Below are 26,749 nucleotides of genomic sequence, written 5' to 3'. Positions count from 1 at the left end.
CTGTTGCCTTTAAAAAACAGCTGAAGACTCAGACCTGCTCTGTGAAAGGTGCTGTATTAAATAAAACTTTACTGACTTCTACCACTACGACTACACTTGCTAGAAATGATACTAACAATAATTGTACTGTTGCTGCCACTACAGTACCACTGCAGCAATAGTTGTAGTAGTAGTAGTAGATGTTGTTCGAGTTGTAGTAGCACTGTAGCAGTAGAAGTTGTTGTGGAAGTTGTTATAGCAGCAGGATTACAGTTGGAGTAGTAGTTGCACTTGTAATGGCAAATGTAGCAACAGTAGTATAATAGTACCGCTGTAGACTACGACCACTACAGCAGCTGTAGATGTAGTAACAATAGTAGTACATGTACCTGTGGAGGATATCTTCCCGAAACACAAATATAGGTCTGATGTTCAGTGCTTTTTTTGTAAAGAAGACAGAGGCTGACCAGAGGAGTATTTTGGATTATTGTGTCTCTATATCAGAGGTATCAACCCCACTTATGACGCGACTCTTGAATCCTTCCAGCTCTGTAGTTGCAGTCCTGCCTCTGACCCCAACCTTTCACCTCAAACAAAATCTCCTGCACAGGGATCATAAAGTACACGGTTGTTACAAAGCATATTAACCAGCATTAATAAGTAGAGGGTTGAGGCAGCAATATTCAAATCTAAATCATATTTTTTAGAAACCTTGGCAGTTTGATTTTGTACATTACTTGTTAAGAACATTTAAATCAATTATTTTAGATTAGATAAATCTTATTTTACTGATTAAAATGGGGGGTTCCTCTAATAAAAATCCCCACAGCCTGTCCCAGCATGCACTTTGTGGAAGACAGACATCCTGTAGAGGATACAAGACTCTTTTAGAGCCAACAGAGACAGACAGTAATTTCGATTCTCCATCTGACTTGCTCATCTTTGGCAAACGTACAGATAATTATGATGGGTGCAGCCAATGAGCCATAATGGACTATTAATTAATTTTACAGCCAATTAACTTAACATTCACTATTTAGCTATGCTTTTTATAGTGTGCTGGTGTGAATGACTTGATATTTTGTTTTGTTTTAACTTTACTGACCAAAATATCACCATATTACATTCATTATAACATTAGTGTTTAGCAATAGAGATGAAATGTACAATTGTAGCTAATATATGTAGAAATAAAAACATAATGATAAATGAAAATAAATGGTAAAATAATAAAAATGGCAGATAAAGTTTGAAATATTTTCCATGAGCACATTAATACGTCAAATACAACAATAAAATCAGTTTTAGTTCAGCTTTGGGGAGTTTATGATGCTTATTTGATGCTGGCCAGTACAAAGAAAACATAAAACTTTGGTATTATAGCGCTCTCTAGTGGCTATTTTGAGTAATTACAGTCTATTTCACGCCAGACATTACAGGATGGCAGATGGCAGCAATTATAAACGGTGGTGTGAGTTTTGATGGACCATACTGCACAGATTTAAAAAAAAAAAAACATCTATTTTTAGATCGTCTCGACAGTCACACTATGTATTAGATTTAATGCATTTATTTTTACAGACTTTTGTTCTCCAGCATACAACATATTTTAAAGAGACATCATTTTGGAAACTGAATAAATTATAATGCAGACACCTTCTATAGACACATACGTGTCTCTGGTAGAGAAACAGGCCTATAAGGAGGAACTTTGCTCCAGGCGAACACATCCAGCACCATTAGGTTTTGTTATTAAAGCATGTAACTAGAGTGGACAGGCGCTTGTTAATTGCAGCGTGCAGACTGTATTTTTAGCGTATTTGCCACAAACAGGCGGAGCTAAGGAGGCTGAGATGGAGGGATGCTGCTGAATAGCAGGTGGAGAACGCTGATGTTTACTGGATGCACTTTGCTGAGGGAGGATCAGAGGAAGCTGGCCCGGAGATTTTTTTTTTCATCGTAGAAAGTGAATTTCACTCTGGGGAGCGTTTGGTGTTTATTTTTAATCGCGGAGGTTACAGATCTGAGCTCTGCTGCTCAGCAGGCTGACAGGCTGCGAAAGGCTCCGTCTGTGTCTGTCGTGTCGCTTGAGGTTGCGACGATGTGATGCTCCATCGTTTGGTCGACGGCCGAAGCCTTTTCCCTGAAACCTGATATTATGCAGGGAACAAGGCGGACTGGACGGATTGAAGGGGAACAAAACACCGGTTTAGAAAACGTTTTGCAAACTGGCAGGTAAGTGGATGTTTGCGTGGTTCGCCACAGCATGAAATTTTATCAATCCACGGGATAAAATAACAGTAAATATTGTCTTTGTAACATCAGAGCAAACAGCAGCTACATCTTTAATGTAAACTGCTATCAAATCTTTAAACCCTGAGTCGTTTTTTAATGAGAAAGTGCAGATATTTTCTGCCCAGGCTCATACAGAAAAGTCTAGGCCTTGACTTATTGTAGGTGTGAATCCATGAGACTGAGCAGAGAGGATAATAGATCAGTTCAGTGCTTGTTTACTAGAGAGGATCTCACTGGTTAAATTAGACTTTTACTATCAGCTGGTTAATAATAAATATATCAGGACTCTATTTCTAAGGTATTTCAAGGTTGATTGTGTGATGTAGAGTGAAAAATATTGCTATGAGTAATCAAATTCTCTCAGCCTAGTAACTCTGCCAAAAATAGATTCTCTATTAGAGGACTGTAGTGTTTTTTGTGTGTTATGTCACTTCCCTGAAGGGAAAATGTCTCATCTGGTGTAAAATCATTGAGTGCATGAATATGTGTTCATGCATGCATGCCACTCTGAACCTGCGTTATGACCCTCCCCCACAGACTGCATCTCTCTTAAGCTCTGGACTGAATGCTATAATCCTCTAATTGAAACCTCTTCCTACTATTTTATCCACTTTCCCTCATGTATCATACAACCCCCCCCCCCCCCCCCATCGAACCCTTCCCCCTCCCTCTCTCTACCTGCAGTATTAGCCAACTATGGTCGACCCCTCGGAGGCTGAGGAGCAGAATAAGTGTAAAGGCCCAAAGCTCGACACACCAGCTGTGGCCACTGAAGACCCTCGGTTGCCAGACCAAGCCGATGGCACAACAACAGAGGAGGAAGGGGATGCCGGTTTCGAGACGCCGCCCACGGGCAGTTCTGAGCCAAGCCCCAGCCATACTGCGTCCACGGCGGGGCCAGAGGCCTCCTCTCAGGTGGCCCCACCTCAGCAACCACAGACTCAGACTGAGCCCAAATTGCACCTGGACCTGTACAATTTTGACTCGCCAGCTGCAGAGGGCAGCCGCTATGTGTTAACAAGCCCCCGCTCTCTGGAGGCGTGTGCTCGATGCGGGGTCAAACCTGTGGAGCTCCTGCCCCGCCCGCTGGCTGACTTTGCCCGGGAGGCTCCCGGCCGCTCCATGCGCGTTGCGACAGGGCTTTATGAAGTCTTCGAGAGGGACAGGCACGCTAAACTGAGGCAATGCAGGGAGGAGAGGGAGAGGATTGTTAGGGAGGAAAAAAGAAGAGTTCTGCAGGCGACAGTCAATAGCAACGGCAGTGCATCATCCTCCTCGGTGGAGCAGCAGCACAAAGTCACCTCTGGCTCCAATCAGCCTCCTAAATCTGGGCCAGTGACCTCCAGCTCAGCCCCTGATTCTGGAGCATCCTCTAGAGCCACAGCATCAGGTCCAACCTCTAAAACAGGTCCAGCTCTTTTATCTAAAGCCCCTGCCTCCAGTCTTAGTACCTCCCCAAAATCGACTCAGTCCACCAGCTCCGTGCCATCTTCCAAGAGTACTTTCCAAGGATCTATCAAGCATTCTTTGTCCTCATCATCCGAACAAGTAAAAGCCACACGGCCGGTCTCTGGCCCTCCACCGATAGTCAGGAAGTCCTCTGGTGGTAAATCTTCAAACACTTTCCCCAGATCAACACCAAAACCCCCCTCTTTCCCCAGAGCCAAATCTACACTAACATCATCGGTGTCAAAGCCTGCAGTTCAGACCTCTGGGACGCCTCTTAACGGTGTAACAGGAGGACCGTTCTCTCAGCACAATGGACATCTTGGATTTCATTCCAAGGTGCGAGGAAAAAGCCATTCGCTGGAGTCTTTACAGCGAAGGATGGACCCCGTCTGCTCGTCGACCTCCAACACCACAACTACTACCACATGCACCTCGTCAGAGTCGGGTGCTTCCTCTTCGTATAGTTGGGATGGCGCACGAGATCACTGGGCTAAAGTCTCCAGCCCCCGAGCTCGTACACTGGCCACTTTTAACTCCCTGATGGGCCGCAGCCTCAGTCTTGGTGACCTGAGTCACTCTCCTCAGACAACACAGAAGGTGGAGCGCATAGTAAAGGAGGTGAAACGTCGAGGCCTGAATGCCGTGTCTGAGCGTGACCGCAAGATTGCAGCTTTGATGCTCGCCAGATACCAGGAAGAAGACATCATGAGTCAGACTCGTTACGTGGCTCACCTTCAGTGGGATAGCGAACGCAGAATGGAGGAGCTGCGGCGAGAGCAGGAGGAACGAGAGAAGCAGCGTGCAGTGCTTCAGTGCCAGCGTGTGTGGCAGACACAGGTGTCGATACGTCAGCGAAGACTCAGCCAGCAGGAACGAGAATCAGCTGCTGCCAAACTCCGACAGGCTGAAGAGAGCGAGGAGCGGTGGAGGGAGCTTGCAGAGCAGCAGGAGCGCAGCCGTCTGCAGAGGTTACAGCAGACAGTACGAGAGGAGAAGCATAAGAAAACCCTCCAGGAACAGAACCGGAAGGCTCTGGAGGAAGAGAGGTCGGCTATGCTGGAGCAGGAGAGGCTGCTGCTGAAAGAGAAGCTCACCATGGCTGAGCTGAAGAGGCAGGAGAAGGAGCACCAGGCCCAGGAGGAGAGACGAGGTCTGAACAAAGCTGAGAAGAGACGTCACGCCGCTCTGATCCAAGAGATCGCCCGCCGTGAGCAGGAGGAAAGAGAGGAAGCCAGGAGGGCAGCGGAGGAGAAGCTCAGCCGCTCCCTGGAGAATTATGAACAGATAGTAGAGCGTCGAGGGCAGGAGCTGAAAGAAAAGGCCAGGCGTGAGGAGAAGCAGATCCAGAAAGCACGCAAGGCTGCAGAGAAGCGTGAGAGGCAGCAACAGCAGCTGCTGGAGGCTCGTGTGAAGGAGGCAGAGAAACGAGCCCAACAAGCGGCTTTAGTGGCTGAGGAGAAGGCCAAAGAGAAAGCTCAGCGAGCCGTCCAGAGCCGACAGGAGAAGGAAAAACTTCAGAGGCTCAACAGGCAGCGTGTGGAAGAGGAGGAGAAGCAGAGGCGTCTGGAACTGCTGCAGTCCATTGAGAGGAAACTGGAGAAGAGCGAGCAGATCTTCAAGGAGAAGCGGGCGGTACTGGAGAGCGCTCGCTCCGTAGCCCGAGCCTCTTTCCACGTGCGAGACAAAGTGCGGGAGGAGACCAACATGCGTACTTTTGATAAGATGGCCCTAGAGGCTCAGCTCAAAGCCAGCCTGGATGAAAAATAAAACCCATGGCTTTATAGTGGATTCCTTACTTCTGGTCATGTGCTTGGCTCTTGCCTTCATCATGGCCTTCATCAATCAACAGCTTTACCCTTCTTCTCATCTTTCCTTACATATCTTTACCCATCGGTTGATTTGATCACATTTTCGACCATCATTTTTTATTAAAGATCCTATCAAAGCAAACCAAATCAAGACATCATGTTGTATCATGGATGTAATGAGACTACAAACTATATCAGCTGTGAAAAATGAACAGTAAGCCTGTGTAGGACATACAGTAGACTTCATATTAGATGAGAGCTAGAGAGAGCTGCCTTGTGCAGCAACACAACCCCTCCTCTCTCTTTCTCTTTGCCCTCCGCTCTGTCGATCTCAGCTACTGGACTGAAAGCTGTGCTGGAATGAATAGAGTCATTGTTGACCAGGAAGCACAACTCCATGACAACTGTAGAGGCTTTTAAGGGAGCACCCCTGTAAGGGAAAACTGAGCATAAGACAACAATAAAAAGCAGAAATGATTCTAAGACCCCATAAGCAAATGAGGGATCCTTTTGTACACACAGCTAGAGAAAGCATGGATTTAAAGCCCCGGGCTGGACACTTATCTGCACCTAAACGCTGACAATGCAGCGCAGGAAGGCTGCTTGCACAAGCCTTGTGCTGATGAAGCATCACTGCCCTCAAGGACTTCCTCTGTCTTTCTGCGTCATGTCCGATTACAGTAAACGGTGAAGTGCTCGGAGAGACAGATGCCTCCTGACTGCCCCCCCAGCCGATCTGCTCCCAACACAGCCGCCAGCTGAAGTGTCAAGGTCAACAGGTACGAGTTTTTATTGCTTTTCCAGGTTATGCAACACCTTCTGTTTTGTTACGAGCTGTTGCCTTTTAGCATTTGCAATTAAAAAAAAAACACGCACACAACAAAATTTGATCACACTGACCTCCACAGTGCAGAGAGAGCAAAAATGCATATACTCATGAGCCGACATGCAAGCCAACAACAGGCTTTAAAGGCCTCTGGCTGTGCTAATCCTACAATCTCTCAGATTAAAAAAAAAGAGAAAGGGAGATACACATGGGTTTTGAGCCTCAGAAGTAGCTGTTGCCATAGTGATAGCAATCGGGATGGAGCAGCGGGAGGTGAATGACTGAGCAGAGAGAGTGCGTGGGAATATGAGGGGGCTGCCTGTGGGGAGGTGGCTCTCTGGCAGCAGAGACCAGCTCATTCTGGCACTTTCTTTGCAGGGCGTCATTGGAAAAACATGCCATCAGTTTGTTGTATTAACATCTGTGTTTGGCTATTCCCTATGTATTCCCTCTCTTCACTCATTCAGGGAGAAATCTTTTAAAACCTTGACCTACAGAGTCAGCCGCTGTCCCTACAGAAAGTAGTCTAATCCCAGCGTTTCAGACAGCCACGTGCCTGATACCTGCTGACGTCTGAGATAAAAGCTAGAATGAATTTGAAATGCAGCATTAGACCAACAGAGAGGACCGACAGGCTTATGGCTCTGACTCGAGCCACGCTGTTCCCACCAGATAATCATGGGGAGGTGATGTAAGGTTGGGGGGGATGAGACGGCAGATTTGTAGCTGCTTATGATGGTGACTGAAAAGATGAGGTCCAGCTAGAAAAGGTTATATTCTAACTGCAGCAGAAAATCACGTATTTGCAGGTAGAATTGAATTCTGAATGAAAAAGGAGAACAATATCAGATCAGAGATTGAGGAGAAACACCTAAACCTGTAGAACTTTGACTGGATTTAACCCCTGTTGCACTGATTTAACAGCTACTGAAAGATTAGAAGTCATGATGTGTTAAAAACGTATCAGAGCTGAGGTCAAAAGACTAACAGACAGTCAACACAGGAAGTGCATCATTCATCTGTCCTAATGAAAAGCCTTTCAGCATAAAAACACTTTATCTCCAGCATGTAATAAAATTACTCAAGCTGAAAGCTGCATTACTTTATGTGAAATTAATTTAACATTTTGCATTGAGCAAATTGATTTCACATTAAACCACAAGAGGCTGTATTCACTGTCAGCACAACCTCACATGGATCATTGCTTCTGCATTACTATTAAATGACACTCATTGATCTCAACACCCCTAATATTCATTTATGTATTTTAAAGAGAACATTACACAACATTAAGTAACATTCAAGCTTCCTCTTTACCACCCAAAAATAATGCAGAGCCCGCAGAGTCCTTAAAGATTATATTTATTTATCTTGTGCGCACAAGATTAAAAAACATAATCTTTCAGAATTTAGGGGCTTCGTACAATAAAGGTTTCATACAGTAAGTAAAAGTTCAGCACTTAGCAGCTGTTAAGTCTTTAATACATGTAGAAAGTGAACATTAGATTCCCTTTGGTGCTCATAAAAAGTTCAGATGCATACAAATCTGTATTTTAAAAATCAAATGTAAGCAACAAAAGCACCAGTTTTATCTCAGTGGTTGACATTTTGCATTGGATACAGTGACATGACACTAAAACAAAATAGGTTGAAAAAGTTATCTCACACGATTATGTTTTAATTTAAAGGTGCAATAATGAATGTTTTTATTAACTGATCAAATGATCACATGTCACTCATAGTGATGAAGTAGACTCTGTAGTTCCCGTCAGCTCTATGACGCTTTTTTTTTTAAACTTCTTTCAGCTCATTGTTTTGGTTTTATGACTGCAGCTTTACTGTTTTGGTTCACTCTCATTCTCTAGATGCAGTAGTCCACTGTTTCCAGCAACAGAGATGTAAAACCTGACAGTTCACTACCTGCTCACCATCAAACAGCAGTCAGACACAGTCAGCAACTAGTGAACATAGAGGAGCATTAACAGCTTAAGAGCAGATATTTCCCTCAGGAGATTGTAGAGAGCAAAAACAAAGCTTAAAGGAGAATAAATAATGGACTCACATACACCGAACGCTAATGTTGCCCCGAAACTGCTGGATGTGTAAATAGGCAACAGTTCAATAACTTAAATGGTGATAATATGTCAATTTAAAGTTGCCAAAACATTTTTTAATGCTGGTTTAAAGTGTAATCAAAGAATATCTTCAAGCATGAAGTGACTCCACCTGCATTGTTTATACCCACATTCATCACTTTATTATTTTATGTGTTGCAGGTCCTGGAGCTGAACGAGAGCTGGTGATGTCACCCACAATCTTCCCCGACAGAACTCTTCCTCCCACACTCAGCTTTATCAACGTGTATGTCAGTTAAAACTCTCCTCTAATGGAAAAAACATCCATATCAAAGTTTTTATTCATTTTTAACTAGTCACTGTGCCATCTATTGTGCCGCTGAGAGGAGGAATTGAGACATCTGATATGAACCTACAGCCTTTTACCTGCATTAATGAAACGAAATGTACAAGGTTCAAACGCAGCTTTATTTAGCATCAAGGCATGTTGTTTAGTCCATTATATGTTCCTTATTACCTTTCCCTGACACGTGGGCTTCTTTTCTGTTACCATTTGTACATTATCATGAAACGCTTGCTTGAGTAAATGACATTGAGTTGCTTTGTTGAGGACATATTTTCAGATGTAGCAATAATGAAACGGTCAAGGTTGATATCAGACACATCTGTGAGTTCATTGTTTTCATCAAACCTCTGTTAAGAAAAGGACACAATCCGTGCATACAATCAAAACCAGAATAATAAAAACAAACATTTTTCAATATGGATTTGCATCGTTTGTCATCTAAACACAACACAAACTCAATGTACAAAGCTACAGTCTGCTATGTGTTTCACAGTTTCCTATAGCATCTCACCAGGTCTGTCTGGAGTCCCAAAACAAATGAAGAAGAAAAGTGTGAAATGACTCAGTAGTTTAATAAATAATTAATAAGAGATCAGCTATTCTCAATATACATTAAATTTATAACATTATAATTCCTCTTTGGCTCAAATCTGAAGGTTTCTTAGTTCATAAAGTGGCTGTTTTAATCTGTCTGAAAGTCTGGTGATATTTATATATTTTTGTTGTCAACTAATCCCATGAAAATACCAATTACTTCCTGTATATTCAAAGCCTGATAGACCTCCATTATTGTCCAAAAACACATAGGTGACATACTCCTTCATTACCATGAACACAGCAACAATAGTTTATTTCACATCCCTACCAAAGACACTCCTCGTGGTGTAAACACTTGCTAGTGTATCAAATCTGCTGCTCAAAATAATCCCCAACAAAAGCTCCATTTACTCCTGTTTGACTATCCTTTGCTAAAAACTACAGTGGCCATTTAAAAAAGTGAAACTACATATTCATGACACATTTTTAAAGATTTACGTCTTCAGAAGAAACACGTGGACTTGAATTGAACAGACCAGCTCAGGAAGTCAAAGTATTGAGAGACGCATTAACACATTTTTTGGTCTTTTTGTCGAATTTGTTGACAAAAACAAAACTATAGAATATCACCAGGCTTTTCCTTTAACATCATCATCATCATCACTCTTTGGGCGAGTTAAATCTAAAGGTTTCATATCTTAGTCAGTCCGAGATTGTCCATTAAACTTCATCAGTATGTTTAATAGCTTATGATTGCATCTGTAAATGCCATCAAGTAGATTACTGTACATTCATCTATATTAATGTTGGGATGGGGATCAGGATGTCTAACAATGACTGTGGACTGAGGTAAAGCTAAGGACCATTTCTCCTCCGGTAGGACGCTCTCTCTCTCTCTCTCTCTTTCTCTTTCTCTCTGTCTGTCTGTCTGTTTTACCTCGCTCTCTCTCCTCTCAGTCCTCAGTTTTGTTTGTCGCATCCTTGCGAGCGATGATCTTGTACACGCTCTCTCTGAAGCTGCTGTCAGAGGTCAGCCGCCGGGCCGTCTCCCTCAGCTCCTCCATGCTGCCGTCATCAGTGTTTGCTACAGCAAATGACTTTGAGTGTTTCACTGTAGGGGGACATTAAAATGTGGAAAACATATTAATGAAGTCCTTCTGACTCTAACAGGGGCCCTTTTCTAAGATAGAAAAGGGAGAAATTGCTGTAAATATTGTTTTTGATGATCCATTAATCATTTAGTCATTTCTAAAGTAAAAAATATCAAATAACATTCTCTAATTCCAGCTTCTCAAATATGAGGATTTGTTGCTTTTCTCTATCTTATTATTAATGGAATATTTTGGGTTTTAGACTGTTAATTGGACTAAATAAGTAATTTGAAGACATTTCTCATCCATATACTGCCACTGTAGCTACAACTAGTTTAGCACTAATAATACTACTGCTATTATTACTAGAACTGTACTACAACTACTACTATTACAACCACTCCATGAACTAACAGTATTACTACTAGTACTACTACGTTTAGAAAGAATTGAAAGGTTGTTTTTGTCTCTTGTGTGCAGTGAAATGCAGGGTGGTGCTACTGAGGCTGTGCTGAAAGACGAGTGTGCAATGAATAATAATTAACTAAAGATAAAAGCTTATTTCCATTGTGGTCCTCTAGGAGGGGAAAGGGGTGAGATGGCAGATATTCAAGTCAGGCAACAAACTAAACAAACTGAATAATTATACAAAAAGCAAAACAAAATAAGGATTTGCTTTTCATCAACCATTTCTCTACCAAGAGTTTAAAACCTGCTCTGTCTGCTGTTGCTTCAGAGAATTTGGAGAACTGTTCCAGAGAATTGCAGCAGAGTATAAAAATGTGCTTTTGCCTGCAGAAGTCTTGAATCTAAAAGGATGTTTGATGATGTTTGTTAAGTTACTTCTTGTTGCATAGTTATGATGATCTCTGATAAGAATAAAGTAGTTAGTTGAGTAACTGGGGGCTGTATTCTTTATATTTTGTAAGTGAGACCGAACTTAATGTGAAACATTCTCCTTTCAACAGTAAAATAATTACAGTTTTGAAAAATGTGCTCTACGTGTGTTCAGGGAGGAAGTTTGAGTTAATAAGCTCTAATAAGCTCATTTTGAACAGTCTGCAGCTTGTTTTTAATAAGTTTACTGGTATTTTGTTTATTATTATTATGTTTTTTTCAGAGAATTGGGTCTGTGCACCTCAGGTGGGCAGATAAAGGACTAGCATGCACCTGGGAGGGTCTGTGCTTTTCCTAACCAGAGTAAGAGAGGCACCAAGATTTGTTGTCCTCTGTGTTGTTTTGTTTGTTTGCTTACATTTGCTAAATAAACCTCAAGAAAACTCAAGGAGTAGAACTCGTACTACAACTCTTACTACTACTGTTGCTACTAATAATACATTACTGCAAGTACAACTAATGCTACTCGTACTAATACTGATGCACCTGCTATTCCTGCTACAACAACTACAATCTAACATTTATAACAGTGACAATAATCTAAACTTTATTTGTTCAGCATGTTTGCAGTCAGCTCACTCCAAAATGTGGATGAAATGTAAAACTCTATAAAGAGTTTTGCTGTAGACAGACTGAGGGAACATGAATGGATTCAAGTATAACATATGCATGTGGTGGTGGTGTGTTTGTGTCGTGATCATCAGTGAGTGATGTTCACACTTACACCAGTGGCGTCTGGAGGCTCTCCTCTGGATTCGGCAGCTCTTGATTCTGCGTGCAGCAGCTTTGTGGAGATACACAGCGTTCTTCATGATCGCTGGAAGCTTCGCCTCGATCTCTGCAGCACAGATACACTCCTCGAAGAATTCTGGTTAAACACACATCATATATATATATATACAGGACAGGCTCATGTTATTACAGCTTTCATGTAATATAATCTCAAATAACATGGGACAGTTTTTTCAGTACTGTTTATTTGTTCAAGAATAAAAATGTATTTATTCTTGATCAGTTTTCGGGTTGTATCTGAAGGCAAATATTGATCATAAACAAAGTACTATGACATAAATCTGTTATGGTCAGATTGTCCAACTTATGTTTATGTACCTGTACTATTCATTCTGTAAGTTTATAAGATGTTATGAGTTGTTTTTGGTTTTTTTTATCAAACTATATATAAACCTGTAGCAGGAATATGATTTATTATCGTTATTTGTATAACTAAATATTATCATTATGTAGATTTGTTTCATGTTTTTTTAGTATATTTTTGTATAAAATACTGTTTTCTACTATTCTTAAGGGGATGGGAAAAAGCAATAAAAATTTGGTCCCCGAAAAAAGACTTGACATAATCTATAAAAGTAAAAACTTTCATTAGGCGCACAAATATGTTTATTGGAGGGCCGTGTTTGGCCCACAGGCCCCATATTTACCCACCACTGACCTACAGTATCAGGCCACAGTCACCTGTTCAACCTTCAGCTACAGACAGACAGGTTTCTGTTGTTGTAAGGGGAATATTAATGGTGAGATAAAATAATATCAGGATAACAATAGTATTATCTTAAAGTGAATGTTATTAAGTGTTAACAGTGTGAAATCTTAAACTCGTGTAATGGTTTTTAGTGTTTTCCTGAAACAAAATGACTCATTAAAAACCAAATTAGTTCACATTAACAGTCAGGCATTGACAGATTTTGTTAAAATGTGACATGAGAACCATGAACATGTATTATTATTATAAAATCATTATGTTTCAATATTAAAATGTCAACTGCACAATTATATAAAGACATGAAAATGATAATATTGAACACAGAGCTGTTCTTATACTGTACTATACTCTTATACTACTTACACTGAGTTAAATCATAAAAAATAAAATTGAAAAATCTTATTTTGGACTTCGTGACGGATCCCTGATGAAAGTGTGATATTAGAGAATCAACATGTAATACAAATTCTACCCAGAGGATGGCAGTCACACAGGTATCAGAGGTGACGGATCAGATCAGATTATACTCTGCAGATCTCCACTAATGTGTGTGTTTAAGTGAGTTTCCATCTGTCTGTATATGTACATAAAAGATCAGTATGTGAGTAAACATACTTAAATGCACATTCATGCATGTATTTATTTAACTGAGATACTACAGGCGACTCAAACCTTTTCTGAATCCATATGATCCACTGGAGCATTCAGATTTATTCCTTCACCTTCTTTGAATGTTACAGCTCGCAGGAAACTAAACACAATCCTGCAGCACATACAGAGACTAACAGCTGCAGATATATTTGTGCATCACAGAGTTTACTCACTCCTCAGGTGAGTGACGTCCCCCTTCATCTTCTCGTCTCTCTCTTTGGTCCGCTCCACTGAGTTGAGGCTTTTCTCCAGGTCCTGCAGAGCCTCCTCGGCCTGCTTCAGCCTTTTCTCCAGCTCCACCCGAGACTCTATCTCCGCCTGACACACACAGGAAACAGACAGGACGTGTGTACAAATATATTTGAGCAATTAACTAAGAAGAAGGTTAATTGATATATTGTATTAAAATTCAGCTTTCGATGAATCTGTATCAATCAGTCCATGTTTCCTGTTGCTGATATGATGGAAGAAACAGGAGAAATTCAAATGTTTAAGGAGGTTACAGACTGTTGAAACCTGCTTTATGATGCTATGATGAAGATAATAAGTCTGTATTTAAGTGGAGTCAAGAGCGTCCTGTGAGTGTCTGAAAGCAGTTCAAGAGGCTTTTCCACCTGACAAGCAAAAATACTAAAAACTTTGAATTTGACAATAAACACACAGAATAAATATTGATTTTTTTTAACTTAACTCCAATAATATTGCTGTGTACAGTATTATTAACATACTAAGCCTGCTAAGAACACAAGTCTTTACAATCACAACCTGGGAACATACAGTAGAAGAAGTACTTGAGGTGACTGGTTTAACTAGTCAGTTAGGGTTTTGGTATTTGCTCAAGGGCACTTCAGCAGGACAGGAATTTGTGTCTTAAACTGCTCATCTGTACTTTGCAAGTAATACAGTTTGACTGAGACCTGAAGGAGGGAAAAAGGAAGGAGAACAGCATATGTGAGGAAATGTAAGAGGTGGAGACAGAGAGAAGGCAGGAAAGAGAAGTTATTTCATACAGGATGAGCATTTGTGTTGCAATAAGTGTAATGTGATACCAGATCTTTGTGTCAGACGGACTCAGCTCGTCAGACCAGGCGTGAAAGATGAACTTGATTCAATAAAACGTCTGACAGGATGAGAAACCCTCACCTGTGTTATTAGCACAGACTGTGGTACTCACACCAGAATCAGAGGCCAACTCCATTATTATTATTATTATTATTATTATTATTATTATTATTATTGTTGTTGGTATTAGTGGTAGTAATATTAGTAGTAGTAGTGGTCATTTTTAGTCATGTATTTTCATATTTATGTATTTGTTTTTTGACAATTTTATCAACATCAATGTAAATTAACCAACAGCTCATCAACAGATAATTTATCCCGACTCAACTTGAAATTGACAAAATGTATAAAACACTTCAGACGAAGCAGACGTTCAATCAAAAGACGAGGAAAAAATTTCAATTCAATTTCAATTCAAACACATAATTTGGTTCCATTAAAAATAAAAATAATGTGAGATCATTTCTCACATCAAAAAGTCACAGATGTTATAATAATGTATAATTATCAACATTACCTTTGTTCTACCTGCACTACCTCAAGTGTTTTTGCGCTATAACTTGCATTATACATTTATTGCATTGTGCCTTCCTGCATTATATATAATGACAATTAGAATGAACCTTCAACCTTGAATAATGTGCATGGTCTTGGCATTATAAATATTCCACATTCTTGTTTTGCCCCAAGCTTGCAAACTTACTACTGCTCTATTTTTTTTTTTTTTTTTTAAATGTCTAAGGTGCTGAATTTCCCTTTAAAATGTTGTTCTCTCATTTCTATTTTTGGAATTAGCTCTGAGCTTCAGGCCTTACAGCAACAGAGGCTGATGTCTTAGCTTTTACATCCCTGATTGCACATAGAAACACATTATTGCACTGCAAATGTCCTAATCTTCCTTCTTTGTGGCTCCAGGATCTCCTTTCATTTTTACACTTGGAAAAAAATCAAATACACTCTTTAAGAAGATCAACAGCACATCATAAAAGCTGAGACCTTTTATCTTCTTTATTCCATCTTTGTTATTGTTTGTGAATTCCTCGTTTTTATTTGACATTCAGGATGGTGATGAAATGTGATGTTGATGGGTTTTTATTGTGCTTTTTTGTTTTGTTTTGTTTTTTTATTCTTCCTCTGCTGTAACTGTCAGTTTTGTTTATGTATTTTGTAAATCCTCTTATTTCCAATTCTTTTTCTTTCTTGACTTTAAGACTCTGCTGGCGCTGGAAGTCGGGGTGTGAGCGGGAGGTTTATTGTTATGTCTCCTTGTCTGTTGATCATTATAAAACAAAATATAGTGTATATACTACGGGTACACTTGGTTGCTTATGTAACTACCTGTTATCGGATCATTTTGTGTTCCTAATAAAAATATTAAAACAATCAATATTCTTATAGTGCTCTTCCTGCTATGACAAGTCAAAATGTCTTTCTGCTGTGAGAAAGCTCAATAATGTGAGACGGGTTGTGTCCAAAGTACAAAGTACGCTCAATCTAAGTAGTACACTAAACAGTCAGTATGATGCATCTTAAAATAGTGTCACTCTACTGTTGTCTTTCATGATGTGATGTTATGTGAGTCTAACATTTTACATTCTAATATTTTTATCAATTGTTTCTTCTTAGGAGTCAGTTATGCAATATTTTTTCATGTCAGACAATGATAAGATCTTGTTAAGTGGTTGATGGACTGTGAAAACACCAGTCGGGACTTTATCATTATCCCTGACAAAGGCTAATATGTTGTATTTTAAAATATATTAGAGTGTTTTCAATAAACCTAAACCTGAAAAGGAAACGGAGGAGCTGCTAAAAGCTGATAAAAAGTCAAAATAATTATGGATGGTTGGCAAACAGCTCAGAAAAGAAAAAAATATTGTTAAAGTTTTATAAACTAAATATTTTTTGTCTCTTTGGCGTTCTACAATTCAAGTTTGATCGACATTCAATGGCTTGAGCATTGCATCATTTCCTGTTAGTATAAAACTGTTTAGTGTGTTGATTTCTTGTATACTAACAGATAAAACATTATACTGTTAAGATAAGTGCTTAGTATATACTGTATACATCTAACATGTTTGGCAATGGGACACAGTTCAGGTTGGTCTTTTAATCTGTTTACAGATCTTCCAAAAGTGACATTTTAAAAGCTTGAAATACATGTAAAACTCGCCTCCATTTTCAGCTGTGACTTTCTGTCATTATATCCAGTATTAATGTAGTGAATTACTAGTGAACTGAATTAGTAATCAGCAGCCTTCAGTCCATTTAAATCACTATAAAGCAGAGCTAATAGCAGGGAGACAGTGTGTCTACAGAAGCAATCACACTGCAGTTACACATTTAAAAGGGTTTCAAAATTACACTTCTCCTGTATTTATTTGCTCATATGATGAAGAAATGTTAAATACTTTGTAAACATTATATTTTCTTTGAGTGGTAAGTATAAAAGAGGACATTTACACTAATCCATCCTTTTTCTTCTACAAGTTTTCCTCTGCAACCATATTATAAACTCATATAAACAAGATAATGTGTTGACCTTTGAAAGGACTCCGAGCTGTGTTTGGTTGCTGTGTGACTGCAGGCTGAGAGCAGCTGAGTCATGCTGTGTTACCTTCAGCTCGGCCTCAGTCTGCTGTTTGTCCGCGGTGAGCTGAGAGAGCGACTGCTGCAGGGTCCGGGCCTGAGACGAGTAGTACTCCCTCTCCTGCTGCAGGACTTTAGCTCGCTGCTCGATCTCCCTGAGCCTGAACGACAGAAACACCATCAGACGGGGGAACAAACTACAAACTACACAAACAAAACAAACACAGGGAACAGTGAGCATGTTGTTGTCCTAATTCTGCCTTTTTAAACCCCTTTTAAAAAAAACCCAACAAGATTAAAATGACGCTGTTTTTGTTGCAGAAAAAATACAGTGGACACACACACACACACACACACACACTTGTAATGTCACTTGAAGGTTAAAACAAGACAGCTTTCTTTTAAAGAGGCTAGATAAATTGACATTTTGCTTTTTTTTTTTTAACTATGATATTTAATTGAGACTTTTAGATTAATTTAATTCAGTGTTTTTAATTCAGTTGAATATCAGGATGTTTCTTTTTATGGTTTTTATCACTTTTTCTTATGCAAAAAAAGTAGTGGGCTTTGCACACCTGCAAACAGACGTGTTTGCAGGATAAAGAAATAGTTCAAAACAAGAAAATGACTCACACACACTGTCTGTTTTTATAAATATATTAAGTAGCTACATTTTGGGCGACCTTCATCAAGGATTTCATGCTTTTTTTGACACAAAATTTTTATAACTTTTACTTATGCTGACTTTCAAACTTACCTGCTGTCCTAAAATGTTTTTTTTGTGTCTGTGTGTGTGAGAATTCTATTGTTTATAGTGTGCAATATTATTTTATCATGATATGATTGAAAAAACAAAAATAATGACTGAAACTGAAAAAAAAAATTAAAATATTAAAATTAATCACAAATAAAGCTAAAGTAGGTGATTATTAAAGCTCCCCTCCACTCAAAAATATGTTTTTCTTCTTACAGTTGAATGTTTGAGCTTCACGGTAAAAAATGACATATGTGCAGAGTTTGACACTGGAAGGCTGTAAAAACCAGTTTGTGACAGAACTACTGTGCAACTTACACAAGTGCATCGTGGGCTTTTTTGTGGAAAACTATATAAGACCCAAATAAACATTCAACGTAGAGTTTTTCATATACATTTTAAAACATGTCTGAGGCGGATCTTTAACTTATAATATAAATTATTATGTAATATCTTAACCCATCCAATAAAACAGTCTGGTGATAAATACAGAACAGTCTTTCAGAAACATTGTCACTGTTCATTCAACTGTATGATCCTGTTGTTGTTGTTGTTGTTGTTGTTGTTTTGTATGCTCCTCTGTGTATGTAAATGAGGTCAATGAAATATTAGAAAAACCTTTCAATAAAATGCAGCCTCCAAACACACCAACCAAACTACTAAAGAAGTAGTGGCTACAAAAACTGAACATTATAACTAGTATTTGTTGCAGGACTATTGTGCTGCAGTACAGGTGATGTAAAATGTATCGTGTTTGTATTTTTCACATCATTCCAGCTGTACCTGTCAGACGACTGAGAGGAGGAAAGTGAAGGCAGAGTTCATGGAAACACGATGAGCCGTATGTTTCAGTGTTCATAACACAACATTAGCGCTACACAGTCAATAGCAGCTGCCTGTAATATCCCACTTACTGGTGCTGATCAATGGGCTGGTTGTTTAGGGATCAATACACATTTCCACTAGCAGTTACATCCTCTGTGCCATTAGCATAGAGGCTCCCTGGAAAGGCCAGAGTGTTTGACCCTTTGGATGTCAGAACACGATCGCAGTCTAACTTCTTGTATAACTGTTTAGTCTTATAGAATAATTATGTAATCAGTCAGTTATATGTATAAAAAACATTTAAGACATTTTCAGGAACTAAAGAAAATAACCTTGTTTGTTTTTTTTTTTTATGACTTTGATGCTCTTGAAAGGATTTCAGACAAAAGGTTGAGAGATTTTTAACCAGCATGAGACTATGTAACCTTTCTGATAATGTAAAAAAACACAAATAAAACAGTCTGAAGTCTGTTTCTCACTCACTTATCGTCAGCCTGCTCCTTCTCACGCAGCAGGACCTTCATTTGCTCCTCGATGTGGCGCAGGTCCTGCAGCAGGTCCACGTCTCCGAGCTCCTCGCTGTCCTCAGACTTCCTGCAGGTCTCCTCCACCTTCTCCTCCGGCTCCTTCACCCCCAGCAGCTCCAGAGTTCTCTGTTTCTCCTGAGAGAGCTCCTGCAGGACAAAAACACGAGAATCAGATGCTGATTAATCTTCTCGGCCTGAAAGGATTTAATTTGAACTGGTGTCGGAGAGGAGTTTTAGTGCTGTGTATCACCAGTATAATGTAATAATATCACAGCAGCAGGAAGTTGAGAGCTCATTCACAGTCTTAGAGAAAGTACTTTGACAACACTCAAGGTCCACTTACTGGCTGCAGTTGAAATCTCTGGAAAAATATAGTTGCGTAAAAGTTTTTTGGTCAAATAAATGAGGTTTAAATTTCTTGAACTTTAGATGTTTACATTGATGATTCAAGTCTTTTTCAGATGCAGCACCTCAGCTGAAATCTACATTATTGAATAAATGACAGAACTATACATTATATTATAGTTTAACTGCATATGCACATGTATTATGAGTTCAGTTATTACATTTCTCAAAATATTTCACAAAGATGGACAAAAGTTTCTACACTAACAGTTTGTAATCTATGGAGGAGAATTAGTGCCAAATTTAAAAAAAAAAAATTTATTCTAATAGTAATATTCCGAGAAAAAACAGTTTGACATTTTAGGAAACTTGCTTTTCACTTTCTTGCCAAGAGTTAGATGAGAAAATTGATACCACGATTACGACTGTGCATCAAATACGGAGCTACAGTCAGGAGACAGTTAGCTTAGCTTAGCATAAAGACTGGAAGCAGAGGGAAACAGCTAGCATAGCTCTGTTAAAGGTTTAAAAATCCACATAACAAAAATGAATCAATCTTCTAACTCTTGGCAAGAAAGCAAATAAGCTTATTTCTCAAAATGTCCAATTATTCCTGTAAGTCTTTACTTTTGTGTCTTTCCTCTTACATTTGACTCACTTCTGACTCAAGTTTTTCCACGTGGCTTTAATTCACTCTCAAAGTAGTTTTTTTTTTTATCAGTATCAGTTTTATTATGTTAGCAGGATAATTGGATTATTAGCAGGATATTGGGTTTGTTGCATAATTTATTACATCAGCAGCTGTAACATTGCAAGATCGGAAACGAGCACCAGAGTCCTTTCCAACACATCAATAAAGTTGTTCTTGTTTACGCTGGTTTGCAGATTTGCACTATCAGCACACAGGAGTCGTTGGATGAGTGACAAGTAACTTTTATTTCTCACTAAATGTTTTTTACTCACCTCAATGGATTTCTGCAGCATGATCGTTAAACTGCTCAGCTCCTCTTTTTCACTCTCCACACCTTTCAGGGACTGAGCGGTGCCGTCCAGGTCTCTGCCAACAACACACAACAAAATATCGTTTACAGACTGGTACCATAGATTCAGTACTGGTGAACATTAATGGAAAATAGTCGAGGTTTTTTTTTTTACAGTTTAATTTGCTCCTGCTCTGCCTTCAGCTCCAGCACCACCTCCTCAAACTTCATTTTCTCCTCCTCAAGAACCTGGTTCAGACGCTCCAGCTCCTGCACACACACACACACACACACACACACACACACACGTGCACAAGCACACGCGTAAGAAATATCCGAAGTTCATTACAATTTCTTAATTCCAAGGTGACAGAAAATTACAATTACAAAAACACAATTGCTGTTATTTGCGGACGACAGTAAACAAAAGTCGTACCTCTCTCTGTGCTCTCTGATGGCTAAGCTCCTCAGTCTCCTCCATCAGTTTATCTGGAGAAAGAAATCTATTTCACATAATCTGCCTCTGCATGTCAAACCTACAAAGAAGCTCATTTAATCAGGTGACCCTCCCCTCGTTTACCCAGGTACTCCTGCTTCTCCTTGGCCAGCTGCAGCCCCTGAGCCTCCAGACTCTCGATCATGGCCTCCCCCAGCTGGGCGTTCTTCCACGTGCTGTTGGTCGGAGATCATAATTTTAGCAACCAAAGAATGGTTAAATAAATAGATGCATTTTTAACAGCAGTAATTTACAGAAGGAGTGTAATTCTGTTTTAAAAAATGGTAAAGCTTTATTTTACAAGTCCTCTAATTTTATTATAATTTCCTGGAAATTTCTGGAAAGTAATTTGCAGGTATTTAAAGGACCAGTGTGTAGGATTTAGTGGCGTCTAGTGGAGTTGGCAGAAATGCAATATAATATTCATAAGTAACTTTAGCAAGTTTTGTGGCCACCGTAGGTTCTCCTACACACTTGGAAGGGAAGGGGGAGGGGAGAGGTATTCATTTGGTTGTAACCTCACCGCTAGATGCCACTAAATCTTACACACTGGTCCTTTAACAATAGTTTGATTTGTGTGTTGAACTACAAATTAGCATATTAGATGCTGTCTTGTCCTAAGAATTTATTGTTAAATACCTGCAAATTACTTATTACTATTGTTATTAAAGATTTCCAGGAAATCAGTATAAAATGAAGGAACCTGTAAAATAAATCCATCATCAATATGTCTGGAAGTACTGTCACAAATTATACGCTATTGTGTCAGTTCTGGGTTCATCAGGCCTTTATCTTTAACATTTAAAAAGGATAATTTGTGTTGAGTATTTACTCACACTTTCCCTGATTCCTGGAGCATCTCCATCCACTGGACCTGCTCATCCTCAGACTCAGCAGCCAGGACTATGGTACCCTGGGGGGGCAGATGTGAGACATTTTACATCAGCATCTATTCAATAATGGGCTCAGGCTGTCAAAGAAGATGGTGAATTTCCATCTTTGGGCTGCTGAGATACATAGACTGACTTCTCTCATCATTGCAGTGATAAGAGCACAATTTGTCAAGTCATACTTCAACTTTGCTCTGCAGGACTATGACAGCAGTATTACACTTAAAATACAACACCTTTTTTACATAGATTTGTGTTTTATGTTGTCTGGCTGCATCTTCACGCCCATGACTGTCTTAAAAATAATACTTTTAACCTCAGTAAGTAAGTGATAAGTGTCAGCAGTGAGTCTTTGCAGTAACTGTGTAACAGGATCATTTTCTTACAGAGAAGTCTTCCAGGTTGACCACGATGGCAAACGGCATGCCCATTCCCTCGTTAGCTGACACCAAACATCCTTCCAAAGGAATGACTCCCTGAAACCAAAAATACATCTCACAGTTATTTATATTTTTGGGATAATCTCGCCTCATGTCTGAATTATTGATTCCGTCTGTTTACTGAAGCAAAAAGTGACTTAAAACAGCGTCACCTTCTTCATTATCTTACAGGGCTTCAGAGAGGATGCAGTGGCTCACCTTGGGGTGGATGTTGAAGAACCTGTTGGTCTCAAAGTTTCTCTTCTCGCTCTCCGCGTAGTAGAGTAAGAAGCTGTCTTTGATGATGAAGAATCTTTGTACCGAGGAAGACAATGAAAGCAGCAGTGAGTCAATCCTGTGGGGCTGAAACGAACCGACGTCTGCTGATGTTCTGAACACAAATCTGATGAGCAGGTAACTCTTTGGATAACTTGATGATGACACTGATGCACTTTAGTCTATTATAAATACAGTATGTATATTCCTCACTTGATGAGGGACAGTATATATTTATTTCAGTCTTAAATAACAACAGACCTGTACAGTTCATGTTGTACATAAGCTGCTATTTTCTGTCCACACTGCTGCCGTTTTACTGTAACTTTGGTCTGATCATCAGTCTGATCATAACAGGGAGGAGCGATGAATCTCCAAATTTCTAAATGTAAACCACAGTTACAACATGGCTGCAGCTGACTGTAACACTAGCTAATGAGTCCAGTTATCCTTATAAATTGTAACAATTGAGCTAAAACAGATCACTGGTGCAACAATGATGCATCTCATTACTGAGTGACACATTTATATGTTTATTTGTTTCCTCCATGTGCTGTTATTGTGCATTTTAAGGGAACTCTGCAATTAAGTAAACTTAAAAACTAATAAAAATAAAAACTGTGTGAATGAAATACAATTTAAAGGGGCATTCCAGCAATAAGTATTGCACTTCCGATCCACAAAAAAGTTGGCAGACGTGTCAAAGAGGCTTTTAAAAGGAGGGTCAAATTCTGTCTGAGATATCATGACTTTTAGTTTTCCTAGTTTGAGTCGAGCACCAATAACGCTGGAGCCTTCATTTCCCATAACACACCTCAGTAGCATCTTTCATTTGACCTTCCTGTCTGTTAAACGCCTTCATCTTTCCAACTTCATGGCTCCAGTTTATAACTCAGGTTTTTATGTCAAATTAAGTCTCAAGTCTAACTGGAGATGACATCATCAGAGAAAACAAACTCCCTCAAAGCCACTAAAAAGACGTTATGAATAAACTGGTCTTTTTATGTGTTAATGGTTGTCAAACACGCAGCCATATTTAGACTGAAGTCATTTAAAACCTTTTTGAGGGTCATTGTCAGTGGTTGGCAGACTGCCTGTTTTTTTTTCAGCTGGCGACAACAACAAATACCAATAAATCATTAAGCCCAACCATCTCCAGTTTGGCACAAAAACCAAATGAGCAAATTCAAATTCTTTTGACCTTTATGACACGAGCACATGAGAAAGGTTACGAAGATTGAGCAGCAAATGGGCTTTCTGGATCCACTGTGTATTGTCGTTTTAACGGTTATGTAAACTAAGAGCATTATCATGACATAAGGTACCAATCCAGCCATTTTTACATCCAAATAGTCACTCCTAACAGCATATAGTTGCATTGGGATGTGACAACACTGGTGGATAAGTATATCCTGTTGTTATATAAAGCGATCCTCTAATACACAACATGTCAACAGTCCCGTTTTAAAATCCTCAATTTCCATTTTGGGAGAAAATAAAATAAAAATCTGAAGCTCATCATTCAGCATTTTAGAAATAAAGTTGATCAAGGCGACAAATCGTAACTATTAATCAATCAGGGTCTTACTGCCATAAAAACAGCGTCATTTTCTGTCATTGGTGATATTTTTCTAAGAGAAAAAGTTATTTTCAACAACAATTATGAAGCAATTTAAAGTGATTTTGCTTTCAGAACAGTAGAGTGATGATATTTTTTACTTGTGGTGCCAAATAAATGGTCAGTTTAAGTTGACTGAACTCACTTGTCAAATGTGTTACAGCAGCTATAAACTTTTCAACATTCATTTTCACTTCTTGGAAGGAAAACGTGACCGTTCTCTAAGAAAAATCTGCATTTTTGTCCCCATAAAAGGAAAACTACCTCCAACATGGCAACTTTTCAGGAACTAAGAAAAAGCAGTCGTCCCCTAAGCTTCGTCACCCTGCAAAAAAAAATACAGGTGAATCACACCTCACCCTTACCTGCGGGACCACTTGGCCGAAGGGCGTCCGAAGGGCCTCTTCCACAGCACGCCGTGCAGCTGCACTTTGGTGCTGATGTCCAACACTTCAGAGTCCGACTGCTCCATGGACGTCCAGGGCGAGAACAGAGAGTTTCTGGACGAGGACGAGAACATCCTCTCTGGCTTCCCACGCCCTGGGAGGTGGGGCAGCAGCGAGGAAAAAAAAAGACAACAACAAAAAAAAACTATCAATAGAACTAAAAAAAAAAAAAAAAAAAAAAAAAAAATCAATATAAATCAATCAATAACAATTAGCCGAATAACTCAATAAAACACACACACATAGAGGTGCATGTACAGCTGTGAGGAAGTAGCTGCCACTAAAAGTAGCAGAGAAATCCCAATAACTCAGCGGGGTGGAACGATGCAGCTGCCAATACGTTCATCAGCTGGAGGCGGACTGACTGCACAGTGCAGCAGAGATGAAAACAGGGATGATAGAGAGGGAGGGGGAGGGAGGGAGGAAGAGGAGGGATACTGGGAGGCGATGGGGGCGGGAGAGAAAAGAGAAGCTTTAGGAATGAGTTGCTAAATCTGAAGCCTGGTCGATATATTCCAGCCAGTAAAAGCCGTTATTCAGATTACTGTACTTGCAGCAAGCAGCAGTCTCCAGCTTTTGGCAGGTGTGAACTTTCTATCCATGCATCCATACATCACTCCATCCATCCATCCATCCATCCATCCATCCATCACTCCATCCATCCATCCATCACTCCAGCAGTGAATTAGGGGAACATCTGTGGCTGAGGCGTGGCGGCACGACTCTCTAGTAAAGAGGATGGAGAGTCAGAGCGGTTGACATGCAGCTCAGCGTCGTGAGTATCAGATTAATTGACAGAACATGTGTCAGAGTGGATGGACGGCAGATTATAAAGATATTGACAGCTCAGCCTCGACATGCAGGACAGAGAAATGCACAAGCCTGCTATTTTTTTTTTTTTTTTCTGTTTCCATGAAAAGAAATTCCTAAAACAGCATCAAATTAAGAGAAAAGTCACACAATTTTGAAAAAATGTGACTCAAAGTGACAGTAAAACACCAAAAATTCTTTCTTTGATAAAAACAGGATGAAAACTTCAAACATGGGAACAACTGTTCTCTATAAACGGACATAAAGTGCATTAAAACCAACCATGATGAAGTTCAGGTTCAATTCCACCTGTTAAAATCTAGAAAAAATACCAAAACAGACATTTTTAACTTGAACATACTATAAATACAAACAAACTAAAACACTTCCACATTTTCACCAGTTTAAAAAACTTTAATTTAGTCGTCATAAAACACATCGCTTTACAACTTATTTTCACAATCAAAAATCTGGAAATAAGGCAGACTCATTCTGGAATGACAGAAAATAAAAAGACACAGCTACCCCCCCACTATAACATATAATCACCTGATCCTAAAACTCTCCTGAAGCCTCCAAACAGCCCCAGTATGTGCTGCTATCGCTTTGTGTTCGCATGAGTGAAAATGTCTCGTCCAGCTGACAGTTTTAAAGGGTTTTCCTCGATATTTACACACACACACACATATATGATCAAAGATGTTCCGTGTAGCCAGAATTCTGCTCGCGTGATTAGATGTTAAAAGACGTTATTGCGTTTTTAAGATGTTCAGACTAACACCGCGCGCTTGCTTATGATTGGTCAAACAACAACTAAAATCCTTAGAATGAGGCAAGTCTTAAATATTTTCTCTGCATCACCAGTAACGTGACTGTTTAGGATGTGAAGACGCATCTTTATATTCATTTTATATTCAACTTACATGATGAAACATGTGTAAAAACAAACATTATGAACATTATTTCTGTCCTGAGTCATTACCCTGTCGTTGTTCAGTGAAAACAAATCTCCAAAACATCAACTTTTCATGAGCTTATGAGAACTTTTTCAGCTTTTGTGACTTTTCAGGTAAATCATTTCAAAACTGATTGGATTATTGATCTTGAAGGGACCCTGTGGAGTTTCTGACCTCTAGCAGCACTATGTAGCAGGTGTTTTTAGTGTTTTTAAGAGTGTTTTTTTGTCGTGAACATGCACGTGCACACTGGTGACACAATACACAGTCCCGCCAATGGTTTCACACTATTCCAATTATA

General features: G+C 39.5%; 2 protein-coding genes across 2 annotated transcripts; one reads left to right on the top strand and one right to left on the bottom strand.

Annotated features, from left to right (window-relative positions):
- Positions 1-1,017: 1,017 nt before the first annotated feature.
- ccdc177 (coiled-coil domain containing 177) lies at positions 1,018-9,195 on the top strand. The gene is made up of 3 exons (XM_044375994.1): positions 1,018-2,214; positions 2,959-6,310; positions 8,634-9,195. The coding sequence occupies exon 2, from the start codon at positions 2,971-2,973 to the stop codon at positions 5,488-5,490; it is 2,520 nt and encodes an 839-aa protein (XP_044231929.1). The 5' UTR covers positions 1,018-2,214; positions 2,959-2,970; the 3' UTR covers positions 5,491-6,310; positions 8,634-9,195.
- Positions 8,882-24,783, bottom strand: plekhd1 (pleckstrin homology domain containing, family D (with coiled-coil domains) member 1). The gene is made up of 13 exons (XM_044376002.1): positions 24,602-24,783; positions 22,562-22,655; positions 22,310-22,399; positions 21,870-21,946; positions 21,118-21,209; positions 20,974-21,026; positions 20,713-20,807; positions 20,521-20,614; positions 19,169-19,359; positions 17,135-17,267; positions 13,629-13,773; positions 12,028-12,171; positions 8,882-10,426 (listed from the first exon to the last, which is right to left on the bottom strand). The coding sequence occupies exons 1-13, from the start codon at positions 24,754-24,756 to the stop codon at positions 10,269-10,271; spliced, it is 1,521 nt and encodes a 506-aa protein (XP_044231937.1). The 5' UTR covers positions 24,757-24,783; the 3' UTR covers positions 8,882-10,268.
- Positions 24,784-26,749: the final 1,966 nt, after the last annotated feature.

The sequence above is a fragment of the Thunnus albacares genome, chromosome 15 (assembly GCF_914725855.1).
Source record: "Thunnus albacares chromosome 15, fThuAlb1.1, whole genome shotgun sequence".
NCBI lineage: Eukaryota > Metazoa > Chordata > Actinopteri > Scombriformes > Scombridae > Thunnus > Thunnus albacares.
This window is presented reverse-complemented; position numbering and strand designations above follow the sequence as displayed.

Bases quoted from the DNA above. Each gene is read 5' to 3' on its own strand.
- ccdc177 (XM_044375994.1), top strand. From the start codon at position 2,971: ATGGTCGACCCCTCGGAGGCTGAGGAGCAGAATAAGTGTAAAGGCCCA.
- plekhd1 (XM_044376002.1), bottom strand. From the start codon at position 24,756: ATGTTCTCGTCCTCGTCCAGAAACTCTCTGTTCTCGCCCTGGACGTCC. The intron at 20,808-20,973 runs GTACGACTTTTG...GTGTGTGTGCAG, and splicing joins ATCAGAGAGCACAGAGAGAG to GAGCTGGAGCGTCTGAACCA. The intron at 17,268-19,168 runs GTGAGTGAGAAA...TCTGTCGTTCAG, and splicing joins AAGGAGCAGGCTGACGATAA to GCTCAGGGAGATCGAGCAGC.